Raw genomic sequence first — 21,799 nt, 5'->3', positions numbered from 1 at the left:
TGAGGTGTGGCAATTGGGGAGGGAGGGGGCTGGGGGGGGCAGGGAGAGGCTTAAGATATGGGGATTGGGGAGGGGGGCACCCAGGGTATGGAGCGGATGTCGGCGGGAGGTGAGGGGTCAGGATGCTGGAGGGGGGCAATGAGAGCGCCAAGGTACCAGGAATGGGAAGGGGGGGCACCCAGTGTATGGTGAGAATGCTGGGGGGGGGAGCTGAGGATGAGGGGGACAGTAAGAGGGTCAAGATATGGGGATCAGGGAAGGGAGTGGTTACCCAGGGTGGGGTGGGGATGCTGGGGGGATCGGGGGGGGGGGGGGTGATTGGGGAGGGGAAAGGCATGGCAATCAGGGAAGGAGGGAGCTGGGGAGGGACTTGAGGATGCTGGGGTGGGGGACAGCAATGAGAGCGCCAAGGTACCAGGAACAGGGAGGGAGGGCAAAGACACCCAGAACCCAGCCCGGGGGGGGGCTGTTGGAGTGCTGACTACCCCCCCCAGCACAAGCCGGTTGCCTTCGCCGTCCGCACCAATGTCAGCTACTGCGGGGCGCTGGACGAGGAGTGCCCAGTGCAGGGAGCTGCCATCAACTTTGAAGCCAAAGATTTCTTGCACATCAAGGAGGTGAGTTGGGGTACAGGGGGGTCGGGGGGTGTGTCAGAATCAAGGGACACACCCCCCCCCCAGCCTTACCCCTCGCCCTCACCCAGAAATACAGCAATGACTGGTGGATCGGACGCCTAGTGAAGGAGGGGGGGGACATCGCCTTCATCCCTAGCCCCCAGCGCCTGGAAGCCATGAGGCTTAAGCAGGAGCAGAAAGCCAGGTGGGGACAGGACTCCCCCCCCACCTTTGAAACATCATCTCCCCCGGGCACCCCCTCAAGAATGTTCATTCCCCCTCCTTCTCCCTTAGGAGAGCTGGCAATGCCTCTGGCCTCGGCGACAGCGGGAACCGGCGATCGCCTCCCCCCTCCCTAGGTAAGGGCAGGTCTTGGCCCCCAGGGGAACCTGGCTGTGTGTGTCCCCCCTCTTTGCTGTCACCAAGGGGGTTCTGGGAGGGGGGGGCTGTCCCCCTTTTGCTGTCCCCAACATCTGTCTCCTCTCTTCTCTCCCCCAGCCAAGCAGAAGCAGAAGCAGGTGAGTCCATGGGGAGTCAGAGACACCCCCCCCGGTTATAGGGCTGGGGGGTTCCAGGATTCTCTGGAATAGGGCATGGATCCCCCTCCCCCCTGGCAGGGTGCTGACGTGTCCTTGTGTCCCCATGTCCCCCCCCAGACACAGCACATCCCGCCCTACGACGTGGTCCCCTCCATGCGGCCCGTGGTGCTGGTGGGGCCCTCGCTGAAAGGATACGAGGTACGGGGGGGTGCTACACAACACCCCCTGCATCCCCTGTCCCCAGGATGGTGGCCCATCTGCCTCCCCAGGGTAGTGGCTCATCTGCATCCCAAGGGTGGTGGCTCACTGTCCGCCCTGTGTCCCATCTGCATCCCTGGGGTGGTGGCCTGTACCTCTTGTCCCCGCCCTGCCCACCCCATCCCGGTGCCAGGCAGGGGGCAGGGGCAGCTGGCAGGGGGCTGGGTGGCCGCCACCTCCCTGCCGGTGCCATCTGCCACCGGTTCACCACGGGTGGCCTTGCCGGCAGGTCACCGACATGATGCAGAAAGCCCTCTTTGACTTCCTCAAGCACAGATTTGATGGCAGGTGAGGCTCCCCATCCCAGGACCTTCTCCTCCTCTCCTTGCCCAAGGCTGGGGGGACACCCAGGTCCCCACCACCATCCCACTGCCCCCTCTCCCCCAGGATCTCCATCACCCACATCACAGCTGACCTCTCGCTGGCCAAGCGCTCCATCCTCAACAACCTGGGCAAGCAGGCCATCCTGGAGCGCTCCACCACCCGCTCCAGCATCGGTGAGAGGCTGGGTTCGCCCCGCACTGTGGTGACCTCCCCAAGAGCCAGCCCAGCCTGACGTCCCCACCATGTCCCCCTCTACCCCAGCTGAGGTGCAGAGCGAGATCGAGCGCATCTTCGAGTTGGCCAAGTCCCTGCAGCTGGTGGTGCTGGATGCTGACACCATCAACCACCCCGCCCAGCTGGCCAAAACCTCCTTGGCACCCATCATCGTGTACGTCAAGGTGTCATCACCCAAGGTAAGCGGTGACCGTGGTTCTGGGGAGGAGGGTTCTGGCTGCATCGCGTGGCACCATCACCATCCATGGTGCCATCAACCTCCGCTCCCCTCCTCAGGTCCTGCAGCGGCTCATCAAGTCCCGCGGCAAATCCCAGGTGAAGCACCTCAATGTGCAGATGATGGCAGCCGACAAGCTGGTGCAGTGTCCCCCGGTGAGCAGCAGCTCCCCCCCCACCCTTGTGATGCCTGGCAGAGAAGGACTTGGGGGGAGGTGGTTGACAGCAGCTGAACGTGAGCCAGCAGTGGCCTAGGTGGCCAAGAAGGACAATAGCATCCTGGCTTGGATGTGACAGTCCGTAGGAGTCCAGCAAGGTCCAGGTCCGAGTCCTGTCCTTGGGTCACAACAACCCTGCGCAAGGCTCAAGGCTTGGGGAAGAGTAGCTGGAAAGGGACCTGGGGGTGTTGGTCAACAGCGGCTGAACACAAGCTAGCAGTGGCCCAGGTAGCCAAGAAGGCCACCAGCATCCTGGCTTGGATCAGCTATGGGGTGCCCAGCAGGAGCACAGAAGGGTTCATCCCCCTGGTGATCCTGAGTTCAATGTTGGGTCCCTCACTCCAAGAAGGACGTGTAGGGGCTGGAGCACATCCAGTGAAAGGGAAGGGGCTGGAGAACAAGTGGTCTGAGGAGCAGCTGAGGGATGTGGGGGGCTCAGCCTAGAGAAGAGGCGGCTGGGGGAGACCTTAGCATTGTCTACAACTTCCTGAAAGGAGACATGGGGAGGTGGGTGCTAGGTTGTTCTCCCAAGGAGCAAGGGCCAGGATGAGAGGAAATGGTCTTAAGTTGTGCTAGGACAGATTTAGGGTGGACATCAGGACGAGTTTCTTCAGAGAAAGGTTCTCAGGCACTGGAACGGGTTGCCCAGGGAGGTGGTGGAGCCTGATGCCTGGAGGGGTTCAAAAGCCAGAGGGTGGCTCAGGAATGGTTCAGTAGTGGTCAGGGATAGTTGGACTTGATGATCTCATTTTCCAACCAAGTAATTATAATTCCATGCCTGGGGGGCACCCTGAACCCCCCTCTACACCTGCCCCCCAGGAGCTCTTTGATGTGATCCTGGATGAGAACCAGCTGGAAGACGCCTGTGAGCACCTGGCCGAGTACCTGGAGGTCTATTGGAGAGCCACGCACCACCCCGCACACGCGCCCCATCCTGCACCCTCGCCCACCGGCCTCCCGGGCCTCCAGGTGGCCCTGGACCCCCCTGCAGGACAGCAGGATGGGGCAGGGGGGAGACCTAGAGGGGGACTTCTAGAGTGGGAGGGGAGGACACACAGAGGAGAACTAGGGAGGCACCTGAAGTAGGATGGGGGGGGCACAGAGGAGGATGGGGGACAGAGAGAATGGGAGGGGAATGCACAGAGGGAGAAGTGAAGGAGGACAGGGGGACACATGGAGAGGGATGAGGGACATTCAGAATGGGATGGGGGGGCACCCTGGGAGCAGGACTTGGGGAGTGACACGGGGGGGGTGTGACACAGGGAGGGGGACACATGGAGTGGGATGGGGAGACAGAGGCAGCAAGATTGGGGGTCACCAGCCCCCTTCCCACCCGCAGAGCCAGCAGCTGCTGGGGGAGCGGGGTGAGCACTCGCCCCTGGAGCACGACAGCCTGATGCCATCGGATGAAGCTGGGGAGACCTCACCCCAGCCCTGGGGGGCCACGTCACAGCGCAGCTCCCGGCATCTGGAAGAGGAGGAATATGGGGACCCCTACCCTGAGCTCTACCAGCCTCACCGGCACAACAGCGGCCTGCAGGGCTCTGGCACGCCCGACCGCCACGGCGAGCGCAACCACGACAGGAATTGGCAGCGCAGCCGGCCCTGGGCCAAGGACAGTTATTAGGGGGGTGAGGAGTGGGGGGACACAGCTGGGAACCGGCCCCCCCCCCCCCACCCCAGCCCCACGCTGGGGGTGCTCAGACAATCTCGTTCCGGGATCCCCCCCCCCCCCCCACCCCCCCACCCCGCAGCTTCCTCACGCCCGGGGCTATACGTCTTCAGCCATAAGCACAGGGCTGTGGGGTGGCCAGGATACCCTCAGACACCCTGGGTCTCCCCCAGGTTCCCCCACCTTGGCTCTCGGGGATATGGGCACAGGCATATGCCTTCTCCCTGCCTCAGTTTCCCCACATTGCCAGTTCATTCTCCACAGGGCAGTTACCATAACCAGAAGGCACAGCCCCAGAAAAGCCTATGGGTTGCGGGGGGGGGGGGGGGGGAACAAATGGACACACAATTTTAGCAGCACTCCCACCCCACAGACCCAAGGAAGAAGGTTAAGGTGTCCCCCTCCCCTGCATGGGACCCCCAGGAGGAGGGGACCACATCACTTGCTTTGCTCTGCACTGATTTCCCTGGTCACCGCAGCCAAAATGCTTCCTTTCCACTGCCCCAGACAAGGGATGGGGGCAGAGGGGGGCAGCTGGACCTCCACCTGAAGGTGAGGGCTGCCCCACACCTGCATTCCCTGCCCCCTCCCTCCCCACACAGCTGTCACCGCAGTCCTGTAAATACAGCACCACCAGCCTCAGCCAGGGGGCAGGGGGGCCTGGCCTGGGGCAAACCCTCCCCAAGGAGGAGCTGGGTGGGGGCAGGGGGGGGCACGATTTGTTATAATTTCTTTTGTAGAAAGTACTGATTTCCCTGTAACCGGTTTCAGAAACACAAGAGTGCTCGGAAGCGCCCGCATCCATGTCTCTGGCAGTGGGAGAAACAGGACAGGGGACACCATGGAACAGGGACATTGAGTTGTGGGACAAAGGGTGTTGGGCTGGGAGAGAGGACAAGGGACACCACAGAAGGAGGATGGTGGGGCTGGGGAGGGACAGGGAGTTGGGGATAGAGGCGGAGCAAGGGCCCAGTTCTAGTGGGCACTGAGCACCCAAAGGTGCTTCCCTGTGGGGAACTCCTGGTCCCCAGCACCCCGGGAAGGCGCTGGGATCCAGCAGGAAGCAAGAGTGGGAGAAGACAACACCCAGCAACGCAGCCGTGGGTTTATTCCCGCAGCCTGGAAGTGCAGCTAAAAAAAGGAGGAAGTGAATGCAATTCCTGCACCTGCCCTGCCTAAAAACCAGTGCGCAAATGCCAGCGGCAGCCCAACAGCAGGCAGGCACCGAGGTTCCTGCCCCCAAACAGCCTCTGGCAGCTCCACTGATGCATGGGGAGAGGGACTGGGAGAAGAGGGGGCACACTTTGGGACAGGCCCAGCTCCGGTCAATGCTCTTGGCAGTCCTGGGTGCACAGAGACTGGGAAAAGAGAAGCAAGAAACGTCCTGGTGGCCCTTGGCCCTGCTGGTCCCGTTGTCCCCAAAGGAGTGGCCAGGAAGGAGACACCTGCACCAGGGACTCAGGCGAAGATGGTTTCCTCCCGCCGCTTCTTGGTGAGGATGGTGCCAGGCTTGTGCTGGGCATCGGGGTGGTTGGCCAGCTCGGGTGGGCAGGAGGACACCGGGCTCTCGAGGATGGCCTGCTTGAGGTCATAGAAAACGCTGGAATCCTCCTTGGTGAGGAAGGTGATGGCTACACCACTTTTCCCAGCTCGGCCCGTCCGCCCAATGCGGTGGATGTAATCTGGAGTAGGGCAAGGAGATCAGGCAGGGCTGTGGTGGGACCAGGAAGACCCCGGCGCGCGCCACAGCCCCCAACTCACCCTCTATATTCTTAGCCATGTCATAGTTGACGACCATAGAGACGTCGTGAATGTCGATACCGCGTCCAGCCACATCTGTAGCCACCAAGATGTCCTTGGCTCCAGCTTTCAGGTTGGAGAGGGCAAACTCTCGTTGCTCCTGGCCTTTGCCGCCGTGCAGAGTGCAGGCGTTGTACTGTAGGATGAAGGGGGGGGGTCATTAACCAGGAAAATGGGGTGCAGGGAGTCAGAACAACCCCCACCACCAGAGCCGAAGGGCTCCAGCCCAGCCTTACCCCCATCTTCTCCAGAGATTTTGCCAGCACGTCGCAGCCCTTCTTCTGGTTGACAAAGATGATGATGGGTGGGTCGAAACCCTGCTCCAGGATGGCTAACAACTTCTTCCTGGTAGGAGAAAGATGGTTGGGCAAGGAGAGGCCAAGATACTCACAAAGGAACCTCTCTGTTCTCTAAGGATCTCCTCCCAGAGGTCCCTCACCCTTAAACGCCCAAGACTGTCCCCCCAAAACTCAGCCTCCCCCCTCCGCACCTCTTTTCTGATTCTGACATGAGGAAGACCTTCTGCTCCACCCGCTCATGAGGTTTGCCAGCAGAGCCAATGTAGACCACGGCCGGACGACGGAGGTAGCTGCGGGCCAGGCGCTCCACCGCTGGCGGCATGGTGGCTGTGAACATGACGGTCTGCGAGACAGCAGGGCAGTGAGCAACGTTCCCTGGGGCAGGAACCTGGCTGCTGCTCCTTTGGCTGGTTCTCCAGGCCGAATTTGTCCTCTTTCGACCCCGTGAACCACACTGGACACCCATGCCACCACCCTAGACCTCCAGCCTGCACCCACCTGTCTGTACTTGTGCTTTCCTGACTCAAAATTGGCCAACATCTTCTCAGGGTCCTCAGCCTCATCAGTGTCTGGTTTCTGGTTGGTGACGGGCATGTGCTCCAGGATCTTTTGCACATCTGGCTCAAAGCCCATGTCAATCATGCGATCCGCTTCGTCAAGCACCACATAGGTGCAGCGGCTCAGCACCAGGTACCGGTTCTCTAGCACATCGATGAGACGCCCCGGCGTAGCAATGACGATCTGGGGGGGGTCAGGAGGGTCAGCATCTGCAACCCAGGGATAAACCACTCCCCCCAGGTTCCCCCACCACTCACCTCACAGCCCATGCGAAGGCGGAAGCCTTGGTCCTCACGGGAGATCCCTCCAATCACTGCCACTGTACGGATACCCAGAGGCTTCCCAAACTTGATGGTTTCCTCCTCAATCTGCTGGGCCAGCTCACGGGTTGGGGCCAGGATGATAGCGTAGGGGCCCTGGTCTGACTCCTCAATCCTGTGGCACAGCCGTGGCATGCACTGAGCCACACCCTTGCCCCATGGCAGCGTCCCCATGTGACCCCAATCCCATCCTGTCTCATCCCATCCCACTCTCAGCAGCATCCCATCTCACCCTTTGCAGCACACTCCTGTGGCCTCATCCCATCCCACCCTCAGCAGCATCCCGCTATGGCCGCATCCCATCCTGCTCTTGACTGCATCCCCGTGACCTCATCCCCTCCCATCCTGTCACATGTCACCATCAGCAGCATCGCCCCTACAGCCCCATCCCATCCTGCCTTTGGAAGCATCCCCCTTCGTCCCTGTCCCATCCCATGGCTTGGCCACATCCTCACACAGTCCCATCCCCTCATCCCCCCCTGTCCCGCTCCTCAAACTGCATTCCCCCACAGCCCCATCCCCCCTACCGGTCAATCTTGGGCAGCGTGGTTATCCACACCAGCAGCGGGATGAGGAATGCTGCGGTTTTTCCGCTGCCAGTTTCAGCCACGCCGATGATGTCGCGGTTCTGGAGGCCGATGGGGATTGCCTGCCGCTGGATAGGGGTGGGCTCCTGGTGGGGGGAGCAGCAGATTTAGGAGCAGAACTTTCCTTCTCATCCTTCCAAAGGCCAGATCCTGACAGCCAGCCCTCTCCCCTCCACCCAACTTTCCCAAGGGCCATCGGGCTCTGCTGGTGGCAGCCCCCTGACCCCACCTTGTAGCCACACTTGTCGATGACCTCCAGGATGTGGGGGGGCAGGGAGGAATCCTTCCAGGAGCGGATGGGGTTAGGGATCTTGCCCCCCTTGGTGGTGATGCTATAATCCTCACGGAAGATACGCCAGTCCCTGTCTGTCATCTCATCCAGTTTCTTCTGGGACCAGTGCCGGTCATCCCAGCGCTGCTTGGCCTCCTTCTTGCGCAGCTTCCGCAGCCGGGCCCTGGGTGGAGGGCGAGGAAGGAGACAGGGCTCATCCCTGTGCCCCTGGAAAGGCTGGAATTAACCTGCCACCATCTGAACGATGTGCTACAGTCCAGAGCCACCCCCCAGCTCCAAAGCCCAGACAAATGGAGGCAGCCAGCACCCCAAACACTTGCCAGTGCCCTCCCAGCTGACCGGCACTCACTCTTCCTGCTCCTTCTCCTCCAGCGTCCGCCTCTTCTCCATCAGGTCCCCGTAGAAGCGTGATTGTTCCCGTTTCTGCTGCTTCAGGTCAATTCCTGCGATGAAGCCCCGGCCCAGCAGCTGCACTTGGTGCCGCTCCTTGTACCTGGAGTGGGGTGGGAGCATCAGGGATGGGAGGCCCTCCAGCCTCGGACAGCCCTAGGAGCACCCCCAGCCCCAAAGAAAGCCTAGGGGATACCCACATCCCTAGGGGAACCCCCAGGGACACCCACAGCCCCACGGACGCCCCACCACTCACAGGGGATTGTAGTCAATGGAGGTGTCTTCCGACGCATCCCACTCGAAGACAAACTTGCGATCATTCAGGTGCCGCGTGCGCCTCCGCTTCTTCACGCCGCCCAGGTAACGTTCCTGTAGGAAGCAGAGGATCAGCAGGGCAGGAATCTGGGCATCCTGGCACTGCCACCATCATGCCCCTGTGCAGTCCCAGGGCTTACCTTAATGGCATGGAGCTCTTTACTCTTATCCTTCTCCTCCCGGATCTTTTGCCTGCCCTCCTCGTCCTCGGTGCCATTGGTTTCCCTCTCCATGCGCTCACGGCGTTCCCTGCGCTCACGCTCCTGGGGGTCTTCTGGGGAGCAGGGGAAGGGGCTCAGAGCCAAGCCCCCCCTTCCCAGGGGGGCTGCAGGGGTTCTGGCCTCAGTCCCTCTGGGCCAGTCAGAGCACAGGAAATGACACCTTACCCAGCATTTTCCTCCCCATCTCCTGGAACTGCTTCCTCTTCTTCCTCTCCTCCTCCAGCAGCCGCTGTCGCTCCTCCACCTCCTGCTGCCGTCGCCGCAAGGCCTCAGCCTCGCGCTCTGCTTTGGACAGGAACTTGGGCTAGAAGATGAGATGCAAAGGCTCACACCGAGCCTGGCCACAACCGCCTCGCTGCTGGGGCTGGCCTGGGACAGGATCCCTCCCCCCTCGAACACCCACCCCATCCCGTCAAGGCAGGATTACAGAGGAGATCCAACGCAAGGAGGTAGTTTCTAGTCCTACCTTGGCTTCTGCCTCCTCTTCAGCCTTTTTCTTGGCCAGCAGCTCCTCCAAGGACAGCGGCTGTGCCTGGGAACAGGGGCTGGATCATTAGCAGCACACCCCCCCCCCCCACCCCAGAGCCATTCCCAGCCAAGCCCCCTCTGCCTCCGCCTCACCTTCTCCTTCTTCAGGGCATTCTCTTCCTCCTCCTCCACTTTCCTCGAGTCCCGCTCCTTCCGGGATTTGGAATCCTTTCCTCTGCTTGGGGACAAACTTCCCAGCGGAACAAAGAGGAATCAGGCCCTATCCCAGGTCACTCCATTCCCACCAACTCCAGGAATCTCATTTCTCACCCAGTGCTATGCTTCCTACAAGGAAAAACTTATGGGAGAGCAAGGAAACCCCCAAGAAGAGAGGGGAGGCTCACCTTGACCGCTTCCTGTCCTTATCCCGCCGGTGCCCATCCTTCTCGCGCTCCCGGTCCTTCTTTCCCCGGTCTCTGTCACGTTCTTTGTGCCGGCGATCCCTGCCAAGCACAGCAATCATGGCACGGCTCCAGCCCAACACCCCACGCCCATATCCCTTCACAGAGATACGGAAGCAGGGTAGCTCTTCTCTAAAACCTGGGGAGCCCCCAGTAACATCCCTCACCTCTCTGCTGACTTGGAGCGGGAGCGGGACCGTGATCGGCTGCCACGTCTCCTGTCCCGGGACCGGTGTCGCTTCCTGTCCTTGGAGGGGGAACCCTTGCGGTCCCGATCCCGGTCCCTGTCTGGGGAGCGGGAACGTTTCCTCTCCTCTTTGACAGGGGAGATGTCCCGGTCCTTCTTGTCTGCCAGTTCTCTGGCCATCTAGGGGAGAGAAGGTCAGGTGGAATGGGAGGCTGGGGGGACCGGGAGTGAGACTGGGGGAGAGCTGGGTGGGCACTGGGAGAGCTGGGGGACCTGAGAAGTAAGTAGTACAGGGGGCATAGGAGATCCCAGAAAGGAGCAGGGATGGACCCTAGGAGAGAGTAAAGAGAGCTGGGGGAACTGGGAAGGGCTGGGGAACCCGAGGTGGGGGCACAGGGGAACCTAGGAAGGAGCAGGGAGGGCTGGGAGCCCAGGAAGGGGCAGAGGGCATCTAGGGAGAGGGAAGTTGGGAGAACTGGACCTTTAGAGGCAGTAGGGAGAGCTGGGGGACCCAGGAGGACAGGGGACCTGGGGAGGAAGCAGGGGACCCCCAAAAGGAGTGGGAAGAACTGGGGAACTCTGAAAAGGAGGAGAAAAGGCACAGGGAGGGGGCTGGCTCCAGGGTCGGAGCACCGGGAGCTCACAGAAGGAGCAGAACGAGCCGGGGGGCACAGGGGACCCCAGCACAGGGCACGGGGAGAGCCGGGAAGCATCAGCTGAGGGACCCCGGGAAGGAGCAGGGGGGGCACACGGGTCCCCTGAGGGGACTGATGCACCCGGGGTGGGAGGGCCAGGAAAGAGCACGGGGGCGGTTGGCAGAGGGAGGGCTGGGGAACTCGGGAAGGAGCACGAGGGGCTGGGGGACCTAAGAAAGGAGAAGGGAGAGGCCCGCGCTCACCGCCGCCCGCAAGCCCGGGCCTCAGCGCCGCCGCGCCGCCATATCTGCCGCGGGGCACGCCGGGAACGCGAAGCCGCCCGGGTCGAGACTACACTTCCCAGCAGCTCCCTCGTGCGAGGCCACTGCACCCTTGCCAGGACTACATCTCCCATCAGCCCTCCCGTCAAAGCGCGCGTGCCGGAACTACAACTGCTAGCAGATCCCTCCGCCGCGCACCCCAAAACCCCATACTGTCCCCGTACCCCCCCCCACCGTGTCCCCACGCACCCCCCCAGCCCCACTGACACCCTCATCGCCAAACTGGGAGCCCAGGCACAAGCGAGGGCAGGAGGAGAGGCGGGGGGGGGGATGCCCAGGGACCCACAACCCACCCCAGGGATTTTGCCATCTGCTGAACCCCAATAACACTCCCAGATCTTGAAACACAGGCTTCCATTCTCCCCCCAAAAAAAAAACCCCACAAGATCCTCTCCCCCAAAAAACCACACAGGATCCTCCCCCAAACCTGCCCCCCCCCCAAAAAACCCCAAAATTCTAACCCCCCATCCCCCCTGAAGAAAACCCACAGGATCCCCCCACCGTACAGGGATTCCCCCCTCAAAATCCAAGATTCTACCCGCCAAAGCACAGGGATTCTCCCTCCAGACCCACGATTCTCTCCCCCTCCCTAGAAACTCAAGATCCTCCCCCGAGAAAACAAGATTCCCTCCTCCTAAGACAACCAGAGGATTCCCCCCAAACCTGTTCCTCCCCCCAAAAAAACCCAAAGCATCCCCCCAAACCCCAAGATTCTCTCCCCACTCCAAAACCCCAAGATCCTACCCCTAAAAAACACAACTCCCCCCACCCAAAACACACAATTACTCTCCAAAACTGAAGATTCCCCCCTCCAACCAAAGATTCACCCCCCCAGAATCCACAGGATCTCCACCAAACCCAAGATCCTCCCACCAAAACCACAATTCTCCCCCCCCCAAAACAAACAATTCCTCCCCAAAAAACAGGATCCCCCCCAGTCCATGGTCTCCACACAACCCCCCCCAAAGCACAGACCCAGGCCCCGCTGCACGTGAGTGACTGTTGTATTTCTGATAATAAATAAGCTTTTTAATAACACTGACCATGGAACAGACACCCCCCCCCCTCAATAAACCAGTCCCCCCTCCTCCCCACTGGGAGTCCTGAGGCCAAGCAGCAGATGAAGGATGGGGGCAGCATGGGGGATGGGGGGAAGTAGAATGAGTCCATGAAGGACCCCCCCCCCCCCCCAACTAAGGAGAGAGATGGGGACACAGCTGAGCACCCCCCTGCCCACCCCCCTCTAGGGGCTGCCCCCAGGATAGGTGCTGGGGAAGTGGTAGGGATACAACCCCATCCTCCTTGAGGGGGGGCCCCTGTCTGGTCACCCCACCCCATTCTATGGCCTCAGGGGGGCTGGGGGCTTTGGGGGGAGTTGTATTTAACCCCCCCACCCCCTCCAATCTCCATTCATGGCAGCTTGATGGGGACTGACCCCCAGGATGGGTGCTGGGGGTGGCAGAGCAGTGTGATGGAACCCAAATCTCCATAATGGGAAGGACTCTGTGGGTCTGGCCAGCCCCCACCCCCCCATATACTGGTAACTTGGCGGGGGGGAGGGCATTTAGGTCTATCCCCCAACTCCTACTCACAGGGGTTTCCCCCCAAGATGGGTGCTGGGGGGGGAGCAGTGTGATGAGAGGGCAGCAGGCACCCCATCCTTTGAAGCAGGGGACTCTTGTGGCCCTGTCTGCCCCCCTTGCTCATCCTGGCAACTCTGGTGGGACACACACACACACACACACTGGAGGGGGTGTATTTAGGGCCCCCCCATTCCTCACATGACAGAGCAGCTTTTTGCCTTTTCTTTCTTGAAGGTGGAGCTGATGAGGTCAGAGCGGCTGGGGAGGTGGAGGATGCGCTTGGAGAGGCCGCGGGGCGGGCTGCGTGGGGGTCGCAGGGGGGCCCTGCTCAGACAGATGCCAGATACGATCCGGAAGATGCTGTGCACGCTCTTCTCCGAGGTGAATGCCGAGCATTCCAGGTAACTCTCAGCTCCCAGCTGCCTGGCGGCTGCACAACCCTACAACCCAACAACCATAGCATGAGGCTTGTGTGACCCCCCCAAGCCAAAACCACCTTCCCCTCACCACAGGGGCCCCCCAAACCTGCTCATAAGAGATGGGCGCCTGCTTCTGGTGGGAGAGCTCCATCAAGGTGCTCAGGTCTGTCCGAAGATCCGTCTTGCAGCCGATAAGCAGCACCCGCGTATTGGGGCAATAGTCCAGGATCTCTGTCTTCCACTGCAGTTTTAGGGGGTGGAAGGGGGTTGTCAGATCTAAGGGATCCCCCCCACCCCAAACTGCTTGCCCCCAGGGAGTGCCCCCTGCGGCCCCCTCCTCACCTTCTTGGCCGCGCTCTCCAGGGTCTCAGGGCGGCTGACATCGAAGCAGAGCAGAACGGCATCCGAGTCACTGTAGCAGAGCGGCCGCACGTTGTCATAGTACGGAGAGCCTAGGGAATGAGACAGGGGGGGGTCACTGCTCAGCATCCCCACCCCCAAGGGACACAGCACTCCCTCTGAGGGACCCAGGGCTGGAGAAAGTGGCGGGGGGGTCACTGCACAGCATCCCCACCCCACCCTCAAGGGACCCAGGCCTGAAGAAAGGGGGAGTCACTGTTCAGTACCCCCACCCCCAAGGGGAACAGCACCCCACAAAGGGACCCAGGGCTGGAGAAGAGGAGGTATCACTGCTTAGCACCCCCTACCCCACTCCTGACAAACCCAGGGGTGGAGAACAGGGGTGGGGGGCGCTGCTCAGCACCCCCCAAAGGATATGGCTCCCCCCCACAGGACGCAAGGCTATAGAAACGGGGAGTGGGTCACTGCGTAGCACCCCCACCCCACTCTCAAGGGACCCATGGCTGGAAAAACTGGGGGGGTCACTGCACAGCACCCCCCCCAGGAACCCAGGGCCCCCAAATGCAGTGTTGGGGGGCAGGGGGCCACCCAGTTTCAGAGCCCACCCCCTAAACCGCCACCTCCGCTCCCTGCAGCCTATTAACATCATCATCCGCATTGCCCCTAACGGGGAACAGATCCCGCAGTGTTTATATAACAGCCCCCCCTAAACACTGGAGGGAGGACCCCCAGCGGGCTGGGGTGTTGGGGGCACGCGGGAGGGGTGAGCGAGGCAGGACGGCCTCCCCGATGGGGTCAGTGGGGAGCTGGGCCCCACAACACCGCAGTGGGTGGGGGGGCAGGGAGGAGGCGGCGTGCTGGGATGAGGGGGGGGCCTCGGGGCGCAGGGGTGCCTCCCCATTACTAAAAGACCTCGGGGGGGAGGTGGGAGGGGGGCAGCCCAGACGCTCCGTGCACAGAATAGCAAAGAGGCTGCGCCAGCGCATCGCCATGGCAACGCGGGGACCGCGGGTGGTGGGGACCCCCCCTCTGACGGGGAGGGGGGACACAGTGCAGCATCAGCCCCCCCCGGCCTCCCCAAACCCTTTAGGGCTCCCAGGGAGGGGCGATTCCGTTCCCCTCTCCTCCCTCGGTACCGGGGGGAGCCCCGTTCCCCTCTCCTCTCCTCGGTACCGGGCCGGGGGGGCCCTTTTCCTCCCACCCCCTCCCGGTACCGGAGGTGTCCCAGAGGCTCAGCTCCACCCGCTGCTCCTCGCTGACCAGACACGCCGTGTAGTTCTCAAACACGGTGGGCACGTACGTCTGCAACGGCACCGAGAGCGTCAGCGCTCGGTCCCGTTACCGGTGCTCGGTTTCCCGGTGCTCGGGCTACCGGCTCACCTCGGGGTAGCAATCCTTAGCCAGCACCTGCAGCATGGCGGTCTTGCCGCACTGCACGTCGCCCACCAGCACCAGCTTGCAGCGAGCCGGCGCCGCCGGTACCGGCCTCCGCTCCCGCATGGCGGCGGCACAGCCGCTCCCGCCACCCGCCAACCCCGCACGCTGCCGCCGCAGCCACCTTATATACCCCGCCGCCGCTAAGCCCCGCCCACGATGCGCCCACCAGCCAATTGCTGTGGCTTCTGCAGGCCCGCCAGCCAATAGCGAAAAAGCAGGGGAAGCCGGAAGTCGCCCTCTCGGGTGCGAAGCTGCTCCTGCCCGCTAGGGGGCGCGCGTGCAGCTGCGGGCGCAAGCGGACCGGAAGTGGCGGTTGCGAGGAGACCGGTGCGACGCCGGCTGCTGGGCTGTGGACGTTGGGGAGGGGGCGCGACCGGTACCGGGGTGGAAAAAGCGGGTGGGAGCTTTCTGGGGCTCCCAGGGTTGGGGGAAGAACCAGAGAGAGGGGGCTAGAGCGGGTTTGGGGCTGCCACAATAGTGGGGAGAGCACATGATGGGGGGGGACCCCAAAATGGGGGAGGGAGTCTGGGGGAGAACAGGGCCTGGGGAGGACCTCAAGAGGAGGAGATAGGGATGGGTGGGAGGGAACAGGAACTCGGGGTCTGGATGTGTGAGGGACCCCAAAATGGGGGCGTCTGAGGGAGAACAGGGCCTGAGGGGGTGTTGGGGGGACCCCAATAGTGGGTGCTGCCGGGGGGAGGGGAATGGGTCCCTAGGGACTGTAATAGCGGGAAGGTGCTTGGTGGGGGGGGAGTCCCCAGGAGGGGGAGATAGGGGTGGGTGGGAGGGAATAGGGCCTGGGGGAGTGTGGAGAGGTCTAGAGTTACCCCAAAGCGGAGAGGGTCTGGGAGAGACCCCACGAGGAGGAGAGGGATGGACAGGAGGAAACAGAGCCTGGGAGTCTGGAGAGGAACAGGGCTTGGTAGGGATCTAGGAGGGACCCTGTGCAACCCTCCTACCCCTCCCACCACCCCAGGCCCAGTGTGAAGTGACCCTTCCCATGAAGCGCCACTCGCGGAAGGAAACCCCCATGACAGCGTCAGACAAGCTCCTGCTGCTGCAGAGTCAAGTGCTGGCCAAGGTGGAGGAGGCCAGGATTAAGGAGGAGCTGCTTACCCGGTTCCGGAAGGTGCCAGGGGGTGCCAGGGTGGGGTGACACCATGTTTTCCCAAGGGTTTTTTCAGCTCCTAGCCCCTGCCCTCCGCAGGAGAAACTGGCCAGGGAGGAGCAGAACAACGCCCTGAGCCTCCACAAGATCCACACGCAATGGCAGGCTCTGCTGCGCAAGGCCAAAGACGAGGAGCTGCACCAGGACATCATGGTCCTCAGCCAGACCTTTGCACGCGTGATGGACTGCAAGGACAAGGTCATCGAGGTGAGAGCGCAGGGCTGGTGGGGGGACACAACACTAGGACCCAGCCATCACCTGTCCCCAAACCGCTCCCAGTCCCTGGTGATCGACCTGGAGCAGGCGGAGGAGCAGCACGCTCGGGCCCTGCGCGGCCACGTGGACAACATTGACCGCCTGCTGGAGCTGCAGCGCTGCCGCCTGGCATTCCTGGAGGAGGCATACAGGGCCCAGCTGCAAGTCCTGGAGATGGAATTTGAGTCTGAGAGGTATGGAAAGGGAGAGGGCCAATGGTGGCACATGCTTGGCTATCCTGTCCTGCTGCTGAGCACTCTCATGGCACCACTAGCTGCCATGAGCCTTGTCCCTGGCCTGGTTCACCTCACCCATGAGCTCCTGGATCCGCCTGAGAACCCTTTTCATAGAATCACTAGGTTGGAAAACATCTCTTAGGTCATTGAGCCCAACCATTCCTATCTGCCATTAACCCATGTCCCTCAGCACCTCGTCCACCCATCCCTTAAACGCCTCCAGGGAAGGTGACTCAACCACCTCCCTGGGCAGCCTCTGCCAGTGTCCAAGGACCCTTTATGTGAAAAATTTCTTCCTGATGTCCAGTCTGACCCTCCCCTGGTGCAACTTGAGGCCATCGCCCCTCGTCCTATCACCGGGCACTTGGGAGAAGAGGCCAGCTCCCTCCTCTCTACAACCTCTTTTCAGGTAGTTGAAGAGAGCAACAAGGTCTCCCCTCAGCCTCCTCTTCTCCAGACTAAACAACCCCAGCTCCCTCAGCTGTTCCTCATAAGACTTGTTCTCCAGCCCCTTCCCCAGCTTCGGCGCTCTTCTCTGGACTCGCTCCAGAGCCTCAACATCCTTCCTGTAGTGAGGGGCCCAGAACTGACCTCAGGATTCGAGGTGCGGCCTCACCAGTGCCGAGTCCAGAGGCAGAATCGCCTCCCTGGACCTGCTGGCCATTCCGTTTCTGATCCAAGCCAAGACGCCATTGGCCTTCTTGGCCACCTAGGCATGCTGCTGGCTCATTTTTCCTTCCCTCTATGAGCAGCTCCTCCATCTTTTCCCCAGGAGATCCATCCTCGAGCAGCAAGAGCAAGAAAGCTGCTACCTGCAGGCCATGGCAATGGCCACGGAGCAGAATTACACCAAGAACAACCACGAGGCCGTGATCAGTTTCCAGAGCATGCGAGATGACACCAAGAACAAGGCATGGGCAGGAGTAACCATCAAGGAGCCTTTTTCAGCTTCTCTGCAGTGAGGTTTTGGAGGTCGTGGCTCACCCCAAGCCCTGTCTGTCCCCAGAGCCTGCTGAAGAAGCACTACTGCCGCACAGAGCTGAGCGGGAGGGCGAAGGCGCTCTGGGAGCAGTTCCAGCACGCCACGCGGAGCTATGTGGAAGCCACCGAGCACCAGAAGATCGCGTTTGAGGAGCTGAAGCAGAAGGACAGGAAGCGCTCCAGGGAAATCGAGATGCAGACAAAGAAGCTGCAAAAGCTCCAGGTTGCGGACAGGTGCAGGGATGGCTCTGAGCATGGTGACATCCAACCCAGCGCTCATGTTCCACCTCTCTCCAGGACTTGGTCGCAACCACCAAGGGCCGGATCCTGGCTCACCTCCACGAGAGTGAGGAGCAGAACCAGCGCATGCGGGAGGAGAAGAAAAAGGTCCTCAGGCAGCTCCAGGAGCTCAAGGCTGAGATGAAGGAGGCCAGAACCAGTGCCCACAACCGCCTGGCAACGCTCACGGTGCAGAGCGGCACTGCCCTGAAGGTGCTGACGCAGGTGGTAAAGAAGGTGAGGTTGGCACCCTGTGGCAAGAGGGAGCACGGGGGAGGTGCCACCATGGTGCCACCTTCCTCTCCTGTGTCCCCTTCCCAGGCAGAGTGCATCCTGCGGCTTGCTGAGATGTGCCGCAGGCTGGAGACGGAGGAGGAGAAGGTGCTGCCTTTCTATCCTTCCTCGCTGGCAGAGGACGAGCAGCAAGATGCCCGACGGATCCTTGAGGAGTCACCTACAGAGTCCCTGGCGCAGGTGAGGAGGCAGCGCTGGGATCCCAAACGCTGCTGCTGGGGAGCAAGGGTTGGGATCTGGCTTTGGGGACAGCCAGGACGGTGCATGGGCAGGGTGAGGACCCCCTGCCCACCTCGCTGCCTCTCGCCCAGGCCATGAGGGATTATGTGGGGCTGGAGCGCTTCTGGCAGCGCTTCAACAAGGTGAAGCTGGAGGAGAAGGCGCTGGAACGGGAGCGGGTGGCCCTGAGCCAAAGGAACCAGTGGCTGCGGGAGCTGCTCCGGCGGTACCTGGCGGGGTTCTCCGTCACCCAGGAGATGCTCAGCGAATGCAACCTGCTCCCTGCCATCGAGCACAAGAACTGTGTCCCCAGGGACTCATCTTGCACCCGGGAGACCATGCACAAGGTCAGCAGAGTGCAGCACACCCCAACACCCTCCTGGACCCCATCCTCTGCTCCGCTGGCACTGAATCCCCCTGCAGAGCATGGTGCCCAGCCTGCTGCTCAGGGACGCCAGAGGGACCGCAACTGCCTGAAGCAGCCATAAAAGAGCTAAAGTACGCCTAAAAAAGTGCTCTGGGGTCTTCTTTCTGGTCACACCGAGCTTTGTCAGGGCAGACGTGAGTTTGTCACCTCCTGCGAAGGGCTGACAGTGACCAAATCCCCGCTGCTGGAGCAGGCAAGTCGCTCATGAGGGGGCACAGGCCCTTCCCACCATTCTGCATCCCCCTCGCCACCGGAGCCAGTCAGAGCAGCCACGGATACCGATGGGAAGGCTTTATTTCTTCTTGGCTTTGTTCCTCTTCTCCTCCTTCAACTTCTTCTTGGAGAGCTTGGGGCTGCTGGCCTTGCGGTAAAGGTGGTACCCGATGAGCCCCAGCAGTGCCGGCACCAGCGCCAAACACAGCAACGGCACCACCTCGTTCACCACCTTCTGCCAGTAACTGGCCCGGGATAAAGCCACCAGCTCCACCTCGAACCGCAACACCGCGTCACCTGGAGAGGAGAGAGGGGGACACGGAGCCTGAGCGGGGGCTGGCAGCGACCCCCCCGGGGACCCTCGAGAGCTGCGCTCACCTGGGATGGTGGGAGGGGAGCCGCGCTTGCCGTAGGCCAGGTGAGGGGGGATGATGGCTCTGCGCTTCTCCCTGCCGTGGCGAGAGACACTTGGTGCCGATGCCCGTGCTGAACCATGGCAGGGAAGCTGGGGGGCCCCCTAGCTGTCCCCCCTCGCCCCACTTACCCCACACACATGTCCAGCAGACTCTGCTCCAGGCCTGCCAGGAGAGGAGTGGGGAGAGGGTGAGTGGGGGGCAGCCAGGGTATCCCATCATGCTCAGGTCCCGCTCAAGTCCCCCCGGCCCCCGCTTACCGGGGATGACTTGGCGCTTGCCCAGCTCCACCTGGAGCGGGTCCCGGCTCAGTGAGGTGTCGATGATGCGGCCATCCTCCAGGCTGCCCTGCGAGACCGTGGCACGGGCACCGTCAGCCCCAGGATGCAGCAGTCCCAGTGCCAACCCACGCCCAACCTGGTGCTGCCCCTGTGCCAGTCCCAGTGCCCCGGCTGTGTCAGTCCAGGCGCCACCCAGGGCTCATCCAGGGTTGTCACCACGCCCCCTCGGCAAGACCCTGGTGCCACCCCAGTGCCATCTTCAAGCCCGTCCCATGCCCACCCCGGTGGCACTCTCATGCCTATCTCAGTGCTGCCCCAGTGCCACCTCTGTGTCCCTCCCAATACTACTCCAGTTCCAGCCCCACGCCCAAACCAGTCACTCCCGTGCCACCCCCTTCCTGCCCCAACGCCACCCTGGTGCCCACCCCAGTGCCACCTCTACGTCCACCCCAGAACTGCTCCGGTTCCACTCCCACCCCCACCCTGAGCTCCCCCCGGGGCCGCTCCGGTTCCACCCCCGTCCCCGCCCGCTCCCCGCCCCGGCTCCCCCCGGTGCTGACGTGTTCCTCCCGTCGCACCGTGTAGTGGATGTGCACCGTGTCCCCCGGCGCCGACAGCTCCGAGCAGCCCTCGGGGGGGGGCACCTGCGGCGGGAGGGGGCACGGAGGGTCGGTCTCCTCGAATCCCAGTGCCCTGCGTGTGTCCCCCGCCTCGCAGCCCGGTCCCCCCAGTGCCCCCCCTCCTCCCCAACCCAGTCCCCGCTTTGCCCCGTCGTACCCCCTCCTCCCCGTAGCCCAGTCCGGCCGGTGCCTCCCGGTGGCCTGTCGCTCCCCCCGCCTCCCCGCAGCCGGTGCCCCCCTATCCCCCCGGTCCCCCATCGTTCCATCCCCTCCCCGCAGCTCGGTGTTCCCGGTTCCCCCGGTGCCCCGTCGTTCCCTCCCCTCCCGGTGCCCCCCGGGTACCTGGTTTCCCCCCCCCCCCCAGTCCCCGCTCCCCGTCGCAAGCGGCCACCGGTCGCCCCCGGTGCAACCTCCCCTTCCCCCGCCCCGGTCCTCACGAGGGTCTCGAGGCGCAGCTCGCGGGGCTCCGTTTCGCCGCGGGCGGGGGGCGGCAGCAGCAGCGCCAGGAGCAGCAACGCGGTGGGGGTCGGCATGGCCAGGGCTGCGGGGGGGGGCGGCACCGGCACCGCCCCCGGTGACACCCCCGGTGACACCCCCCGCCCCCGGAGCCACCCCCCCCAACCCGCCCCCGCGGCCACCCGAGCCCCAGGAGGGACCGGGGCTGGGGGGAAAGGGGTCCCGGGGGTGTCCTGGAACCCGGTGGGTGCGGGGAGGGAGGGGCTGGACCGAGGGGGTGCTGGGTCTGGGGCCACGGGCTGGGGGGCGGGTGCCTCCGGGGGTCCCGACACCAGGGGGGCCAATACCAGCAGGCGGCAGCAAAGCCCGAGAAGCCGGTACCCCTGGGGCTCAGGACTTGTCGCGTCCACCCCCCCAGCCCCGGGTCCAGGCTCCCCGCTTGCATCAGCCCCCTGGCGGTGGCCCCGTTGACAGCGGCGGTAGCTCCGTTGGAGCAGCCGAGGCCCTGGTGCCGGCGCAGGCCCCGGGGCAGCTCCCGGGCGACGGCCCCGGCACGCCGGCCCCACGGTGCACCCACATACCGGCCCCGGTTGCCAAGAGGTGGGGCAGCCGGGCTGGCGGCGGCGGCCGAGGGGCTAATGGGATTAGGGCCACCGGGTCAGCACCACGCTGACCCCCGCTGCACAAAAGCCACCGGGGGAGTCCTGCTGCCCCCGCCCCAATCCAGGGGGACTCCAGGAGCTGGCACAGCTCCCCCCCGTTTGGCATCACCGGCACAGGATGGGGGGCAACACCCCCAAGAGAGGGGACGTGGGGACAAGAGCACCGGGTGCTGCTGGGGTGAATGTGTGTGATATGGGGGGGGCGCTGGCACTGTTGTCCCCCTCCCTCCTCCCCCGGCCAGGATTAGCGCTAATGGGATTTACCAATTCATCCCATATTGCCTTAAAGATGAGGCTGGGAATGGGGGAACCCCTCCTGCCCCAGCCCCCACGCCCCACTAAGCCCTTTCTAATTAAACCCAGCGCGGGGCTGTCCATCATCAACCCCCACTGCGGGACCCCAGGGCTGTCCATCACAGTGACACCCCCCTCCGCGGGACCCCAACCTCCATGGGACCCCAGGGCTGCCCATCACAGTGACACCCCCCTCCGCGGGACCCCAACCTCCATGGGACCCCAGGGCTGCCCATCACAGTGACACCCCCCT

General features: G+C 63.0%; 5 protein-coding genes across 10 annotated transcripts in view; 2 read left to right on the top strand and 3 right to left on the bottom strand.

Moving 5' to 3' along the window:
• Positions 1-4,124, top strand: part of CACNB3 (calcium voltage-gated channel auxiliary subunit beta 3) — a 127,407-nt gene extending 123,283 nt beyond the window's left edge. For 2 of the 3 annotated variants that reach the window (XM_069879557.1, XM_069879556.1), the window contains 11 exons: positions 495-617; positions 704-819; positions 909-973; positions 1,113-1,132; positions 1,271-1,351; positions 1,641-1,699; positions 1,799-1,908; positions 1,997-2,148; positions 2,246-2,341; positions 3,223-3,372; positions 3,743-4,121. In XM_069879557.1, the coding sequence (XP_069735658.1) occupies positions 495-617; positions 704-819; positions 909-973; positions 1,113-1,132; positions 1,271-1,351; positions 1,641-1,699; positions 1,799-1,908; positions 1,997-2,148; positions 2,246-2,341; positions 3,223-3,372; positions 3,743-4,030 (1,260 nt within the window). In that variant the 3' untranslated portion in view covers positions 4,031-4,121. Of the gene's footprint in view, positions 1-494; positions 618-703; positions 820-908; positions 974-1,112; positions 1,133-1,270; positions 1,352-1,640; positions 1,700-1,798; positions 1,909-1,996; positions 2,149-2,245; positions 2,342-3,222; positions 3,373-3,742 lie in introns of all 3 variants that reach the window. The other variant, XM_069879555.1, reaches the window with a different exon arrangement.
• Positions 4,125-5,145: 1,021 nt separating this feature from the next.
• DDX23 (DEAD-box helicase 23) lies at positions 5,146-10,979 on the bottom strand. 2 transcript variants are annotated; one of them, XM_069879493.1, is made up of 17 exons: positions 10,872-10,979; positions 9,954-10,153; positions 9,730-9,828; positions 9,479-9,575; positions 9,324-9,389; positions 9,023-9,161; positions 8,777-8,910; positions 8,578-8,690; positions 8,281-8,424; positions 7,869-8,094; positions 7,580-7,725; positions 6,990-7,167; positions 6,673-6,915; positions 6,366-6,517; positions 6,112-6,220; positions 5,837-6,011; positions 5,146-5,757 (listed from the first exon to the last, which is right to left on the bottom strand). In XM_069879493.1, exons 2-17 carry the CDS (start codon positions 10,151-10,153, stop codon positions 5,534-5,536), a joined length of 2,445 nt encoding a protein of 814 aa, XP_069735594.1. In that variant the 5' UTR covers positions 10,872-10,979; the 3' UTR covers positions 5,146-5,533. The 2 variants fall into 2 exon arrangements, with proteins under 2 accessions (XP_069735594.1, XP_069735595.1); XM_069879494.1 differs by having other exon boundaries at positions 8,777-8,907.
• Positions 10,980-11,994: 1,015 nt separating this feature from the next.
• Positions 11,995-14,836, bottom strand: RND1 (Rho family GTPase 1). Its single transcript, XM_069879604.1, has 5 exons — positions 14,692-14,836; positions 14,526-14,613; positions 13,294-13,403; positions 13,058-13,192; positions 11,995-12,972 (listed from the first exon to the last, which is right to left on the bottom strand). Exons 1-5 carry the CDS (start codon positions 14,809-14,811, stop codon positions 12,727-12,729), a joined length of 699 nt encoding a protein of 232 aa, XP_069735705.1. The 5' UTR covers positions 14,812-14,836; the 3' UTR covers positions 11,995-12,726.
• A 211-nt stretch (positions 14,837-15,047) lies between these two features.
• On the top strand, positions 15,048-18,679 carry CCDC65 (coiled-coil domain containing 65). Of its 3 annotated transcripts, none has more exons than XM_069879468.1 (8): positions 15,048-15,075; positions 15,725-15,877; positions 15,956-16,123; positions 16,196-16,365; positions 17,180-17,318; positions 17,414-17,611; positions 17,686-18,141; positions 18,273-18,679. In XM_069879468.1, the coding sequence occupies exons 2-8, from the start codon at positions 15,749-15,751 to the stop codon at positions 18,666-18,668; spliced, it is 1,656 nt and encodes a 551-aa protein (XP_069735569.1). In that variant the 5' UTR covers positions 15,048-15,075; positions 15,725-15,748; the 3' UTR covers positions 18,669-18,679. The 3 variants fall into 3 exon arrangements, with proteins under 3 accessions (XP_069735569.1, XP_069735570.1, XP_069735568.1); XM_069879469.1 differs by having other exon boundaries at positions 15,956-16,365; positions 17,686-17,904; positions 17,989-18,141; XM_069879467.1 differs by lacking the exon at positions 15,048-15,075 and having other exon boundaries at positions 15,664-15,877; positions 15,956-16,365.
• A 219-nt stretch (positions 18,680-18,898) lies between these two features.
• Positions 18,899-20,702, bottom strand: FKBP11 (FKBP prolyl isomerase 11). The gene is made up of 6 exons (XM_069879484.1): positions 20,572-20,702; positions 20,093-20,158; positions 19,494-19,581; positions 19,365-19,398; positions 19,199-19,269; positions 18,899-19,117 (listed from the first exon to the last, which is right to left on the bottom strand). Exons 1-6 carry the CDS (start codon positions 20,665-20,667, stop codon positions 18,900-18,902), a joined length of 573 nt encoding a protein of 190 aa, XP_069735585.1. The 5' UTR covers positions 20,668-20,702; the 3' UTR covers position 18,899.
• Positions 20,703-21,799: the final 1,097 nt, after the last annotated feature.

This window comes from Phaenicophaeus curvirostris, chromosome 38 (genome assembly GCF_032191515.1).
Source record: "Phaenicophaeus curvirostris isolate KB17595 chromosome 38, BPBGC_Pcur_1.0, whole genome shotgun sequence".
NCBI classification, from domain to species: domain Eukaryota; kingdom Metazoa; phylum Chordata; class Aves; order Cuculiformes; family Cuculidae; genus Phaenicophaeus; species Phaenicophaeus curvirostris.
Note: the sequence above shows the minus strand (reverse complement) of the source record. Positions and strands in the feature narration are given on the sequence as shown.

Coding starts and splice junctions, on each gene's coding strand:
- DDX23 (XM_069879493.1), bottom strand. CDS start 10,153: ATGGCCAGAGAACTGGCAGACAAGAAGGACCGGGACATCTCCCCTGTC. Junction 8,095..8,280: donor GAGGAGAAGGAGCAGGAAGA/GTGAGTGCCGGT, acceptor CCCTCCACCCAG/GGCCCGGCTGCGGAAGCTGC. Junction 6,221..6,365: donor ATGTCAGAATCAGAAAAGAG/GTGCGGAGGGGG, acceptor TTCTCCTACCAG/GAAGAAGTTGTTAGCCATCC.
- RND1 (XM_069879604.1), bottom strand. CDS start 14,811: ATGCGGGAGCGGAGGCCGGTACCGGCGGCGCCGGCTCGCTGCAAGCTG. Junction 14,614..14,691: donor CTAAGGATTGCTACCCCGAG/GTGAGCCGGTAG, acceptor GTGCCGTTGCAG/ACGTACGTGCCCACCGTGTT. Junction 12,973..13,057: donor CGCCCATCTCTTATGAGCAG/GTTTGGGGGGCC, acceptor GTTGGGTTGTAG/GGTTGTGCAGCCGCCAGGCA.
- CCDC65 (XM_069879467.1), top strand. CDS start 15,749: ATGAAGCGCCACTCGCGGAAGGAAACCCCCATGACAGCGTCAGACAAG. Junction 16,366..17,179: donor ATGGAATTTGAGTCTGAGAG/GTATGGAAAGGG, acceptor TCTTTTCCCCAG/GAGATCCATCCTCGAGCAGC. Junction 17,612..17,685: donor AGAAGCTGCAAAAGCTCCAG/GTTGCGGACAGG, acceptor ACCTCTCTCCAG/GACTTGGTCGCAACCACCAA.
- FKBP11 (XM_069879484.1), bottom strand. CDS start 20,667: ATGCCGACCCCCACCGCGTTGCTGCTCCTGGCGCTGCTGCTGCCGCCC. Junction 20,159..20,571: donor AGCTGCGCCTCGAGACCCTC/GTGAGGACCGGG, acceptor CTCCCGCCGCAG/GTGCCCCCCCCCGAGGGCTG. Junction 19,582..20,092: donor CGGTGCACATCCACTACACG/GTGCGACGGGAG, acceptor ACGGTCTCGCAG/GGCAGCCTGGAGGATGGCCG.